Source organism: Coniophora puteana (genome assembly GCF_000271625.1).
Source record: "Coniophora puteana RWD-64-598 SS2 unplaced genomic scaffold CONPUscaffold_16, whole genome shotgun sequence".
Lineage (NCBI taxonomy): Eukaryota > Fungi > Basidiomycota > Agaricomycetes > Boletales > Coniophoraceae > Coniophora > Coniophora puteana.
The window spans coordinates 405,813-419,430 of record NW_006913068.1 but is presented as its reverse complement, the minus strand read 5'-3'; the positions used below and the strand labels follow the sequence as shown (position 1 = coordinate 419,430).

Below are 13,618 nucleotides of genomic sequence, written 5' to 3'. Positions count from 1 at the left end.
ACACGACCGCATCACGTGGGGTCATTCTCCTTGACGCCGATATGGGACTCCCAGGTGCGCCTATTCTTCAATAATACTGTAGCATGCGCGCCCGCAAGTGACTACGATGTCAGCGGACGCCGATCACATATTCAACAGTGATTCCTACCATATTTATAGCCCCATCCTGTATTGCAGAGGCATCCGCGGACCCGAACCCGTCGCAGGCGCTGATGGATTGAGGACGCCGATGTCGTATGACAATCCATGATGTAGTCGACACCTCACTATGATTCACTATTAGATTTGTAGTGTACTTGTGCACACTGTATAGACCATGGACGCCGAAACCCACTTCGCTGCCCAGCGCAGTAACAATACTTCACTACTATTGTTGTAGTCAAGTGTACTTATAACGCCGCGTCCGCGGACGCGATCACTCCAGCCGTCCGCGGACGTCCGCTGGCCCGAGCCTGTCGGCGCAAATGGCCATCCGTGCTGCCGAGCATCTCCGTCGGCGTCCCCTGCAATATGTGCGAAAGGAGAAGCCACACGAATATGAGATGGTTTACAGCTACCTCCGTGAGCTGTGGTCTTACGACGTCGACTTGCTCAGGCCTGTAGATCAAACCAGCACCCTTTGACCTCTGTCTTGACAGCCGGCTTTGAGGTCGAATCCAGCAGCCTGCAGTTTATTTCGCGACGCCGATAAATAAACTGCAGGCTGCTGGATTCGACCTCAAAGCCGGCTGTCAGGACAGAGATCAAAGGGTGCTGGTCAAGCCCAGCAGGGCGCACTTATCTTACACCTTCAGAGAGTCTGCAGTGTATAGAATATGTGTTATGGGGGCTTGACCACTTTCGGGACGACGCCGATTATAGTGTGTCATATTGGGATCGGCGTACCTCATACATCAGGCATACACATTCCGCCATGTGTATATGGTCTGAAGCCTCTGGCTATATTGGGCCATGCGGTGTTACAGCTAAACCGTCACGTCTTGGACAGTGGTTGAAATGTTGAAGTGTGCCACGGTTGGAAGGTGAAGCTAGATGAAACAGACCATAGGATCTGGAAAATCGCTGCAAGGAGCAATAGCCAACTATCCCACGGCTTCAGCCCATTTCCAGGTGGTGGAATGCGTGTATGCCTTAAGTATCGATGACGCATTCGTAACGCCGATTGTATAAGTGATATCTTATCATTGACGTTGTTCCCTACAGGCGGGACCAAAGAGTGTCATAATATGGTCGGCGTCGGAATGCGTTGGAACAGATCTGAGAAGTCTATCCCTGGCCACAACCATGCCACTCTTTTCCTACCCGAATGGCCTTTTGATTCACCATCGGCGTCAGTAACAATTACACACAAGGGCTCAGTCACTGGCATGAAAACTCACATTCATTGCAGTAAATAAGTTGAATGCAAGGCTCATGCTTGACACCGTAGAATGCTAGAGGGTAGGGTGGATTCTTGCTCCACAATGGATAATGACAAGTGGTGTGAGATTAATTGATTGTAGTACTAACAATTGTATCATACTGCGATGTGTATCAACGACGCCGAACCCCACCACGCCTAAGGCGAAAACACCAGCGAGCTCATGTACAAATTCGCGATGCGAAGATGCGCATCTGCCTCGAAGATCAACCTGGTCATATCCTCACTGACGTCGACATACCGTGTACGTTGGACAGGTTTGGCGTCGTGGGGCTGCTTACCCTCCTGCCCATCCTCGTCGTCGCTCTCCGTGTCTTCCCATTCATCGGAGGATGCCTCATCGTCTATATGTCACCGAATATCAGCCCGTGTTCTGCGTACATAGAACATATTTGCTTACCAACTTCCATGTACGGCTCAGCGGACTTGGGGTTGGGGAAGTCTCCCGTACGCTTGACGGTAATGGAGCGGGTAGGAGTGGGTGGCTTCGGCGCGTCTTTAGCTGATTTCTTCGCCGACTTCTTGACTGGCTTGTACGTGTTCTGGCGGCGTTTTGGAACCCTGCTCGCAGCCTTTTCGTGTTCGAGGTCACAGCCTTGTTTACGCGTCCCGCACCGCTTGCAAACTCGCTTTTCGGCGCGCAGACAAACCACTCCAGCTTCGCGGCACCGGGTACACCCCTTCTCCATGACGATCGCGAGGTGGTCGGGGATTGTCTCCGTGAGCGTGGGCCGGCGCGGTCCCTAACACAAGTCAGAAATACCTGATCTGTACACAGCGACAGCACTTACCCTGGCTTTGGGAGAATTGCTCTGCTTCCCCTTCCCCTTCTTCGCCTTGGCCCCGCCTCCTCTAGGTTTCTTGGCAGGGGGTTCGGTTGCGGGCGGGGTGGAGGCAGCCCGTTTCTTCCCCGCGGACGTTGACGCCGAAGCTTTCTGGATGACGGAGGAGGTCAACCACCTCAGCGACACAAGGTACCACAAGTTACTCACCTTCTTAGGCATCGTGATCACGACGGCGTCGAACTTCTGGAGTTTCTTGGCCTTTGGAACGGTATGGCCGTGAAAACCTGCAGCGTTGGGGGCGAACGCGCGAACGGCAGAGTATATTGTCGTGGGAGGGGGTGTGGGCTCGTCGGGCGGAGATGGCGGCGCGTCCTTCCTAATGATAGCCTCTACAACGCGAGCAGAGCGACGGAACCGAGGGGGTGTTGACGCCGAGACAGTGAGCAAGGGCGCAGTTGGGGGTGGGGGAGTAGGAATGAAGAAGTCATGCCACCACTCATCCCCACCCAAATCGGAAACGGATGTCTCCGGTTGCCATTGGAGACACGTTGCCTGTCGGGCCGGATCGTGGCGGAGCCGATCAAGAGCGGCGCCGACGCCGTGGGACTCGTTGACAAGGGCAATGAACGGGGGAAGGGTGACGGTGTGGCGGAGTGCGGCCCACAGCGGGATAAGGACGCCCTTAATGTCATCCTGTAAATAGAAGATAAAATATCAGTATGGCACAGGCAGATGCGTAACTCACAAATTCGGCGCGCATCCCATCTCCAAAGTACTTCTCTGGCAACTTGTCCCGGTGGCGGAGGGCTGCTTGAAAGCGCGACTCGCTGACGCCAAGGAACCTGGTAGCAAAGGCAACGTTGAAGGAGGAGGGCCATGCCATATCGAGATCCACTGCCCAGAACGGCAGCGTGGTGATGGGGACAAGCGGAATCGGCGCGGCCATGGGGATGGGATGTGATGCGATGTTAAGATCAATGGAAAAGTCGCGTCAGACGCGCCGCAAGACGCGTCGACGGATGATCGCGGAGTTTGAACATTGATTTGTCCTTATTTGGGTCGGCATGCATTCACCACAAGGTTCGATGGCCACCCAATCTTTTGACTCCCCTCCCGGATTGCTGCACGCCATGGGCTCCTTGTTTGGCCAAGTAGCCGTATTCATGAACAGAGCACTCTGTGCCAGACGGTCCGGCACTCCATCTCCAGCAGCCCCCCATGGCATGAGTAAGTCCCTTGAAATAAATGCCCTGCGCGCCGTGGACGTTATAGCAGACGCCGACAACTGCCCTGGTGCGTGTTTGACTCCATGTCTGTTGTCATGACTTATGGGGTGGACCCAGTTCTGCTAGACGGTGATATCGAATACCATTCGCGTCATATTGGAGGGCAAAGAGGGACCAATATCTATCGGGAGCTTCTCCTGGAATCACACAAGCCAACGCTTGCATGCCATGTCGACAAGGCGCCATGGGACAGTACAGAGCCGGACCCATTTACTCGGCGCATCCTCGCGCGGAGACCGTTCAAGCTGGTCGATAACAAGGGGCACGTTCCTATCTGGTATCTACCTAGTATAGTGGACCAGGAAATGCAAGACAAAATCTTTGATGACATTCAGCACATCAGCCACTTGCTGTCGCAAGCTGTCGACGACGCCGACGCCGACAACCTCCCCGATACCGCAGCAGGTTGGCGAAAGGCGGCATACCTTTACAAAACATCTGCCGAGTGCTCCAGGGTTGTTCCAGGAGGGATTAATGTATCTCCTGGATGGTATGGTATTGGCCATAATGTGCGTCCCTCTGCGCATCTCGTCCTGCCGCTTCTGACACTGGTTTACCTGCACCAAGATTCCATCCAAGCCACCCACACCTTCACACCGTGATGTGAAGCTTGTATGGGAGTGGGTCTCGGCGTCCCAAGACACATTTGCTCTCATGTCCGGCATCCTATCACTAGTCCATCCTAAGCAGTATGCTCAGGGTGTTCAATGTATGGAGAAGATTCTTGGGAACAGTGACCTCCGACAGCACGCCGAACAATGGGCGTGTGTCTTCAACGCCGTCAGTGCATTGGCAAACAGGGAAACACCTTTTCACCGAGATGGTCTGGGTGCGTTCCCTTGGTATGACATTCTTCTGACTGTGGGGAGGTATACTGGTGGACAACTGTCCTTGCCAGCCCTTGGCATCGACCTGGACTATTCCCCTGGGACCGTGGTTCCATTATGCGGGAATATCCTTCGTCATGGAGTTCCCCATTGTGAAGGCGAACGAATATGCTTGGCTTATTACATGCGTGAAGCAGTTCACAAATGGGCTGGTACTGGTAACGCTGGATGGTCGGGAGGACCAGATGCAGAGTAGGATTATTGAACGGACTGTACATAAATATCATCTCTATACAAATGCAGATCAAGGCGGTACGGTTGGGGGTATTGGTTTAAAAGCAAACGAAAATCGTGGATGGCCCCATCTCGAAGTCCATCGGCGTCCGCTTGTCGTCGGCGCGCATATGCTTGGTGACCTGGGGACATAGGGTCAGTGGCATTAACACGCTGCTGCCATAATCGGGCTTCGGCGTCCCATGACTTGGGAATCCACACCATCTCATGGCGAAGAATAGCTAGCTCCTCTCGGCATCTGTCCAGGCGACATCTGGCGCGCAGCCAGTGCAGCCTCGCAACTGTGTGGTAAATTGGGTATTTGTAGCACAGACCGTACCATGTGCCACTCACATTGCTGTACGAGCTCTTCATCCCCATCCTCCCCAAGTGCCTTGTCAATGTCTAAGGACCACAGCCATGGAAGGCCTCTATGCCGGTTTCCCCTCTCGGACGGGTTCAACAAAGACGTGCTAGCAGTGAGGTCCTGGATCGTCATAAGCTTGTACTCTTTGATCTTGCGTGGCTTCTTGGCTAGTTCGAGCATGGCCTCTCTTGCACGGTTATAATAAAGTCGATGAATGTTAATCTTTGCCGTCTGGGCATCAACCCGTTGTCTGGCTGCTTCGGCTTTGTGCTGGCTGCGCCGAGCGCTCCTGATATCGGTGCGATATAGGACAGATTTCTTGCCAATATACTCGCGTAGCTTCTGGATGGCATCATGTGCCTGGCCCTTGCGCAGCTCCATTTCAATGGCGGTGAGGCGCCCCAATCCATGGGCCTTGCACTCCTTTCTACCGAATGCTGATGGGAGACCGATTGTGCGTTGCTCCGGCTTGATCTGGGCAGCGTCGCTATCATCCTCGGCGTTATCGTCCTGGTCCAGGTGATCGTCGAATCCATGACTGCTGGCGATGATGTCGACGTTGTCCCCACCTGTGATATCAAGTGTGATGGTGACAGCGTTATCGCGGCCAACAATAAGTTCACCCATATAGGCTGGTGCCTCCTCCAAGAATGCGTCGATCATGATCATGAGCCGACGCCGATCTGCCTCTAGACGAGCTGGATCACCTCGCTGAACACGCCGACCCATCTGCCTAATGAAGCTTTGGATCCTCAGCCTACGATGAGAGTCAGGCAAGATCTATATCTGGGGAATGGATGCCTACTGAAACTCTTCGATATCAATCCCCAGGTTCATCCAGCGAATAATATCGGTCAGGTCGTCCTTGTCTTTGTCGATCGAGGATGAATGTCCTCTTGCAATCCTGTCCTTGCGCTGGGATAGTGTTTTTGAAAGTGTCTCTGAACACGCCGCACGCGTAGGAAGTTGACCAATCTTCACATCGAAAAGCATGTTGGCGTCCAGGTTGTTGTGTCGGTCGGCGTACGCTTTCTTAATCAACGCTTTCCATTCCTTGACCTTATCTTCTGGGCAGACGTCAGTGAAGTCGTTGTAATCCTCAAGGGCATCGGCGTAACGCTGCAGTGCTTTCTTCCATCTTTGGCTGGTCGTCTTGACTAATATGAAAACATGAACATGGAGGCAGTGAATCGTAAAAGCCAGAAGACAGCGAACCTATCTCCATTATCTTTCGAAGGTTGGACCAGCGCATATGCGCATTGAGCACATCCACCCGCCATGACGTTGACATGTTCAATGTACTTGCCGCGATATCGTTCAATGCTGCCCACAGAGTTTCAAGAACTTCACCATCGACGTGGCCAGTACCTTCAATAAATGTTGGGGAGAACTTGGCAACACATTCATCCTTGTGGCCATGGACGTGGAAGAGTCCGATCGCAGGGATGAGCTCCACCCCATCTGGCCAAGACAAGTGCTTGCTTTTCTTCATGCGTTTGGCAAAGTTGATAATGTACTGACACATGATGTCATAGTACAAGATGACGCCGAGGAGCAGTGGCCACTGCCAGCCTGCATTTGAAGCAACGGCGTCGGAATTTGCTTGGCTTGAAACACAGTTGGCATTGGTTTGTATGAGCAGTACTCTACTCACCTTTCACCAGCTTTCAAGTCGGCTGTTGCATTTGGGACAAACCCGCCGTGCCTGGCACATGCTACAGAGACAATGCCGGTGGACTGGAGGTGGTTTGTACGCCGCTTGGACTGTGTGGCTCGGTGGTTGTTGCAAGTTGATTTCTGGGATCGCAATCAGTGGATCGGCGTGATGTGATGTAGGAAACCAGCATTACCGAGTAGTTACGATGTGTGCTGGCCAAGTGCGACTCATAATTCTCCTTGTTAACCGTGTATGCGAGTCCATCGGCAAAGCCAACATCATTTTCAGGACGCCGCATGTGGAGATTTTGCTGCTTAAAATTGCCGTCAAGTACAAGATGCCGATAGTGGAGCCACTTTGGCCTATGAAGCAGTGAGCAATTATCTATGCACCTTAGCTAGACATACCCAGTGTCCTTCCAATCTTCGGGAAGATTTTTACCTGGCTGTGGGCATGCTACGCAGAAGGGTGCCAGTGACCCCACAGATGTTTCCTCTTCCTGCAGACCGTAACCATGTCCATGTTGATACCGTGTTGTCAGTCTTAGCCACTGTCTTGCACACCGGGTCAGCTCACGGTACCGATCCTATAAGTCAAATTAACGGAGGTGTTCCAGGTGTTTGTGACCACTCACTGGAACCACGTCTGGATGGTAAGTGTTTGTGACGCGGATTAGGCGTCTCCAGTATGCATTGGGTGCAACCTTTGTCTCCAGGTTCGCGACCATAAAGTCATCAAGGACGTCAAACGTGAAAGCCGTCCTTGGTGACTTCTGAGACCCAGGGTACAATCGCATGTTCAAGAGTTGCTTGTGATGGGCAGTCTTAGGTTCACAGTTACACCAGTTAATTGGCAACTCAAAGACGCCAGAGACATCAACTACAGTGATGTGAGTTTGTTGTCGTCGGCGTCGATTGTCGCGGTTGTCGTCGGCGTCGGCGTCGGCGTACAATTTCAATTGCTTCCCTCTTCGATAATCCATGATCTCCTGTGCAACAACCTTGTTTGATTCGGTGTGCGTGTTGGACTCGGCGTGCATGCTGGACTGGGCGTCGGCGTCGTCAACATCCATCCAATTGTCGGCGTCATGATTACCCTTGTGCCAGGAAGGCAAATCTGCATGTGGGCATATGTCACCGTCATGTCCTACATTGATGGCTAAGCCCAGTGATGTTGATGATGCCGCCTCCCAGTGATCCTTGTTCCATATCTCCAGCGCGTGGAACAAGAGCTTCCGATGTGTGGAATACATGCAGCTTTGGCAAGTCTCCCGCACGCCGAGGCATGATAGACACCTCCAGGTCACGTCTGCCTGCCCACAATGTTGACATGAATCATACCTCCGACGCTCTTGCTCTAACATCGTGTGCAGGTATGACTCTTCTTCCCCCAACCAGTCCTTCATGAAGGTGGATTGTAACTGAGACTGATTGAGCTTCTGCATCTTTGTCATAGGCTCACTTCGCTCACATATGACTTCTTCGACACTTCAGTGGGCACCACAGATGGGTTATGGTCTTCGTACTCCATCTCTGCTAGAGTTTCGAATGCTGATTTGTTGACTGGAGGAGCAGGCTCCGATGTCTTTGGCTCTTTGTCAAACACTCGCAGAGTCGGAACAAGCTTAGTTCGCTTGCGACCATGCTGTTTTTCTTCCTGCTCAACATCAAAGAGGTATGAGTCTGGGTTACCTGACACTTCCCAGTTGGCTTTCCCTCGTTTTCCCATTGAGTTGAAGGTGAATGTCAAGGAAGGCGGATGTCAAGGGCCCACAAGAGGGAAGAGATACGAGGGGCAAAAATGCGACGCCTGGGACAATGGTATTCCCTGGAGTGTTTACCACGCCGCTCAGCACGCAATCCCCATGTGGCTGATGTGCCTTGGCAGGTAACATTTCATCATGCAGCCATCTTACCTCCGACCTTCACGGGTTACCAAGAAACTTAAGTTGCGATCTTGGCCCATCCCCCGCATTAGGCAGATCTCGATTAAATCTGATCGGGAGCTTGAGTATTCGCACCGAGATCGAATCTGACCAGTCCGACTGCTCGGCAACCTTGCATCCCTGGGTCAAGGTGGGGTTAGCTTGTTGTCCCCACCACATCTCCGACTTGCATTGTTACATAAGCAATATCACACAATGTCCTCGAAGGGATAATGTTTGGGATGAGGGCCAGGACATGCAGCGGAGGCGGACAAGGAATACTTGTTCAAGATGATAATGTGTTAGGTACTCCTATGAGTAATATGAATCACGTGTGATTCCTGCTGCATGAATACGAACCACCTTGGGGTAAGGAACTCTCTCTTATCAGTCACATTCCGTGAGGGCTCCTCTCCATGGTCCAGTCAAGTAATGTGTAGAACCCTATCCTAACATAGCTGTCATGCAGACGCCGAGAGGCAATATTACCGTGTATTGGAGGTTCTATCAAACACTTGTTTGTTCACCCATTTCATAAGGAACTACTTGTCATATTTTACGCTCACTCAAAGAAATCCTTGCTGCTGAGGAACATATGATACTGTATATAGCATTACCAAGTGAATGCTGTTCTATCCATCTGGCAAGGAACTCTCTGCCATCGGTTACATTTATTCACCCAGGCGTTTCTATTCATGCTCCAACAAAATACTTGAGGTGTGAAAACTATACTGGATGCCAGGAGCCAATGCCCGAGTATTGTGAGTCTGGCATTCGACAACGTCAACATACTGGTTCATCTCACCTCGTAGGCACAAGTTCACATCACTGTTTAAGGCTCCCATCATAGTTGTGGGGGCACATATGATGGTTCTATGTAGCAACATCACACATTTGTGCTTGTTATCCTCTGGTAAAGAACTCCTTGTCACTGTCATCATTCTTTCCCTGCAATGTTCAGATTCATGCTTCAGCAAAATACGTGTCAGGAACTATACTATAATATGAATGTGATGCCGATGCCGAGAAACAATATCGACATGTGTTTGGTGCTGGGTCCATCAATATCCAAACACTTGTGGTTCCAGCAACGTGAGAGTGCAATACTTGTCATCCGTCATATGGACATATACACTCCAATCTATATCCCAGCATATTCGAGTACATGAGCTGTCGTGATAAGTGAATAGGAATGGTGATGTGGTGAAGCAGAGTGTCTTTGTCTACCCATCTCTATCAAGGCCTTCATGCTCATAATACATATCATTATGTTGTAAAAGTAGTCAGACACAAGCACGTATACCTACACATCAAATCAGACATACTCAGGTTTGAACACATTCCCTTGCATACACTGAATCTTGCTCCCTTATTATCAAACCAACAAGAATACTAGCCAACAACTACGTCGGCAAATGTCAAACTTCTGGGAGTTTCCTTTCATACTTGTCTTGTCAATAACACTTCACTCCACCTGAGGACTTTCAATGGAATGATTCCTCCAAGGTAGCCTGATTCATCACCGGACGCCGATGAACATCGATAGCCATGTTACACGGTCACGTGGACCGTGAGATCAATCAACAAATAGCTCGCTCGGAAAGGGAAACTGCAACACGGTCATCAGGTAACTTCAACATCTTCCATCACAGAGAAGCACACCGTTCACCATGTCCTCCGGCACCGAAATGTTCGAGAAAGATGACCGCTTCTTCACCAAGCTAGCAGGGAAGGCACAGGGTGGGCCTTCACCTGACCCAGGTTCCGCCGACTCGGACAGTTTCACAGCTGAGGAGCACGAAATTTTGCTGGCTGCGCTTGAGGAGTGGACGGCCAAGTCCGACGAAGCACCTGCGCAGGCAAAGATTAGTGGTCGAGTGGCGAAAGATTTAGCAGAGCTTCGCGAGGAGGACCCGTCACCGGAGCTTGAACAGGTGAGAACTCGCCCTTTCTTTTTTCCCTGGAAGACATGACGCAGGCACCTTGTAGGCCGTCACGCTCTGGTTGAGGAACGAGACCAAGGTTTCTAAAGTCGCGTGGAAACCCAACTGGCAACCTGGAAAGAAGTGGAACGCCTTCGATATTGCAGAGATTCGACACAAGGCTCAGTATCTGGCCAAGATGGACGACCTGTGGTCGGAACAGCTGGCGAAGTTCAAGACTACAATGCCGAGTGTGGATCCCTCTGAGTATCCAGCTTTTCCCGCCAGAGGGAGCAATCACTGGCTGTCCCTGTACAGTCGGGCCCGGGGTTTAGTTTACCTTAAGCTCGATAAGGCGGTGAAGGATGACTACAAGAGAATTGCCGAGGAGGCTAACAAAACTGGGGCGCCGCCCGACATTCAGGACCTGTGAGTAGCCCTCTAAGTAAAGGTTGAACTGACCATGACTTGAAACAGAACTTTTGATCGCAGGCTGAACCCTACCCTTACAAATGTTGCCAACTACCTATGGAAAGGCTGGCACGTCATTTTCAAGATCGAGTATGCGAAGTACAAGGCTGATGGCGGCGTGCGATTTGGGTGGTAATGTGTTCCTTACAATTGATGTCAATGCCGAAATCTCATGCGTCATAGCTGGGACGGGACCACTATCCGTAGGGTTCCTGGAATGAAGCCATTCACATCAGTCGATGGAAATGAGCCCGGGTCCTGCACCTGCTTCAAGAAATGGGTTACTTACGGAAATGCTGGAATAGGTGAGCACATTTTAAACACGTCACACAACGTCTATGGCTGCTTGTTATGAGATGTATTGACGCCGATTGCAGGTGAAGGGACCAAGGAGACCATTGCGAAGGCGTCGGCGCCGAAGCGCACCCAGGTGAAGGCAGACGCCGAAGGGTATCCGATCATCCCTGCAACATTTCGCAACACCAAAGACCTCCAGCGTATATGCCTACAGTCTGTGACTATGGCTCTGGCATGTGCCTCTAACCGTGATAAAGTGGAGGTCCCTTGGTCCGAAGTGGCCAAGAAGAATTCTGCGTTTATAGAAGGCAAAGATGCATTTCCACTCTTCTGCTATAACGCCGACGAAGGTCGAGTACCAGTTCACCTTAAAGCCCCCTATGACATGCGCATCAAGCCCCTCAAGGTCCTTGTAGACCACTGGCGGGACCAGCAAGCAAAGGGACGTCGGCCTATCCGATTCACCAAGGCCTTCCTGGAGGCACTACCTGCAGGGCGATACAGGCCTCAGCGCCGCTTTGGACAGGAATACAAGGATGCTGACGATGCGCTAACCTTTCTCCCCAAGAAGGCATCTGCCACGCCACCCCAGGCATCCGCGGCGTCAACGGCGTCAAAGCCATCGGCGTCCAACCCCAAAGCAAACCAGGAAAGTGACAAGCGCCCCATCCCTCGACATCTCCGACGGCATCCACGGAACACCTCCAGCACCAGCTCAGGCAGTGATAACGCGTCATCAAGCTCTTCAGATGAAGAGGATGGCCCAAATGCTAGTGTTGAGGCTGTCCTCAAGCGTCCAAGGAAGAGGGCTAGGCTTCAGGTGCCTTCTGACCAGTCCTCGGACGATGAGGACATTTCCGCAGGTGAGGCTATTGCATGTACCACGATGGCGGCAACTGATGCTGCCGACTTCAATGCAGCGCCCAACGACGATAAGCTGGAGGAGGGGGATATCGAGGGTGGTGTTGACGCCAAGCACGTGGAAGTAGACGATGAGGGAGAAGAAGGCGAGGAAGAAGAAGAGGAAGAAGACGAGGAAGAAGACGAGGAAGAAGACGAGGAAGAAGACGAGGAAGAAGACGAGGACAAAGGTCAGGAACAATGCGAGGACAAAGGCGAGGATCACGAGGCTGGACCAGATGGCTTAACTGGCAAGTTCATGTCATATTCCCTACCTCCCCGTGATGGCGTAAATGACGCATTTTATACAGAGTCATCTCACACTGGACCAGGCGGTGCATGTCCCCGTCCCAAGCTGATACCTCGGGCAACCAGGACATCGGCGTCATCGAACACATTATCCACGCCGATGCTATCATCGGCGTCACAGGCCTTGCCACCGAACAGTGGCATGAAGCCCGGCAGGGGTAAGGGGAAGCCCTCAGTGCCAGTGGGGACCAAGGATGAACCTTCAAGTGGCGTAAGAACCAGACGCCAGCTGAAAGAGATCACAAATACAATGTCAACAAGAACACGTTCCAGAACAAAGGTAATACTGGTTATACGCCTTTTTAATTATACCCTCGAACTGATAGTACATCACGCAGCGAGCATCAGACACCAGCATCATCGGCCATCCCCCCAAAAGACGCAAAACAGCACGCCGATGATAGTCAGATGCAGTGCATGGGAAGTGATAAGCCTATAGACTACGTCCAATAGTTACATGTGAATGCTTATTCAAAGTCTGCTGTTATTGGCGTTGTCTGATTCCATAGAGAGAGCGCGTATAGTTGGTGTAGAAAATAGACATTGCCCATTAATGCACAGACAATGGAGCGAAGTAGTGATTTATCGGCGTCAATCATAGGCCCACCCAGAAAGTACAACATACATCTGGGGGAATATACTTTGGCATTTCTTGCCCTATAGGGAAATTATGCTATGACAAATAAGTTTTCTCGGACTTCGAGGTGAGTGTATCCTATTTCCGGTGATGATCCGGCCACTCTTTCCTGCTACCTGCACCCCTTCACCTATGTCCTGACAGCCACATTGAAGTTCTAACTTGTGGATCTGTCTTAGTGTTTCTTGGGATAGGAACAGAAGACGCCGACATTATGATCTCAGCAAGGTACATGTGTGGCTATTGCTTGTGCCTTGTGCAATCCTGCCATGAACCAATGACGCCGATGATAGAATTCCACCATCAACACACAGCATCCCAAATGTGCCAACTTATCGTCGGCGTGATTGATTCATGGGGTAAGAGGCTGGATTAACACCTATTCCACCCTGTGTATATCGTCTGCAGTCACGAGCTAAGCTGTGGCTTGTTGAGTTCAACCTCAAAGACGGCGTCCAGGGCAGAGGTCAAGGGGTGCTGAAGGTAGGATGGAGAGGCAAGATATCACAGGCAGGTGGAACTATCCAAAGGCATCCAGCCTCT

At 51.5% G+C, this 13,618-nt stretch overlaps 4 protein-coding genes across 4 annotated transcripts; 2 read left to right on the top strand and 2 right to left on the bottom strand.

Moving 5' to 3' along the window:
• Positions 1-1,558: 1,558 nt before the first annotated feature.
• On the bottom strand, positions 1,559-3,151 carry CONPUDRAFT_77198 (uncharacterized protein; the record flags this gene model as incomplete). The annotated part of the gene is made up of 5 exons (XM_007776043.1): positions 1,559-1,764; positions 1,821-2,163; positions 2,212-2,355; positions 2,413-2,898; positions 2,951-3,151. 5 exons carry the CDS (start codon positions 3,149-3,151, stop codon positions 1,559-1,561), a joined length of 1,380 nt encoding a protein of 459 aa, XP_007774233.1.
• A 958-nt stretch (positions 3,152-4,109) lies between these two features.
• CONPUDRAFT_65475 (uncharacterized protein) lies at positions 4,110-4,574 on the top strand (the record flags this gene model as incomplete). The annotated part of the gene is made up of 1 exon (XM_007775890.1): positions 4,110-4,574. A coding segment is annotated over one exon (465 nt), but the record flags the coding sequence as incomplete, so codon positions are not given.
• A 417-nt stretch (positions 4,575-4,991) lies between these two features.
• On the bottom strand, positions 4,992-8,023 carry CONPUDRAFT_22788 (uncharacterized protein; the record flags this gene model as incomplete). The annotated part of the gene is made up of 7 exons (XM_007775877.1): positions 4,992-5,715; positions 5,764-6,115; positions 6,174-6,565; positions 6,613-6,755; positions 6,809-6,977; positions 7,023-7,201; positions 7,250-8,023. Coding segments are annotated over 7 exons (2,733 nt in total), but the record flags the coding sequence as incomplete, so codon positions are not given.
• Positions 8,024-10,209: 2,186 nt separating this feature from the next.
• On the top strand, positions 10,210-12,891 carry CONPUDRAFT_77195 (uncharacterized protein; the record flags this gene model as incomplete). Its single annotated transcript, XM_007776042.1, has 6 exons — positions 10,210-10,473; positions 10,529-10,890; positions 10,954-11,064; positions 11,116-11,237; positions 11,310-12,690; positions 12,765-12,891. 6 exons carry the CDS (start codon positions 10,210-10,212, stop codon positions 12,889-12,891), a joined length of 2,367 nt encoding a protein of 788 aa, XP_007774232.1.
• Positions 12,892-13,618: the final 727 nt, after the last annotated feature.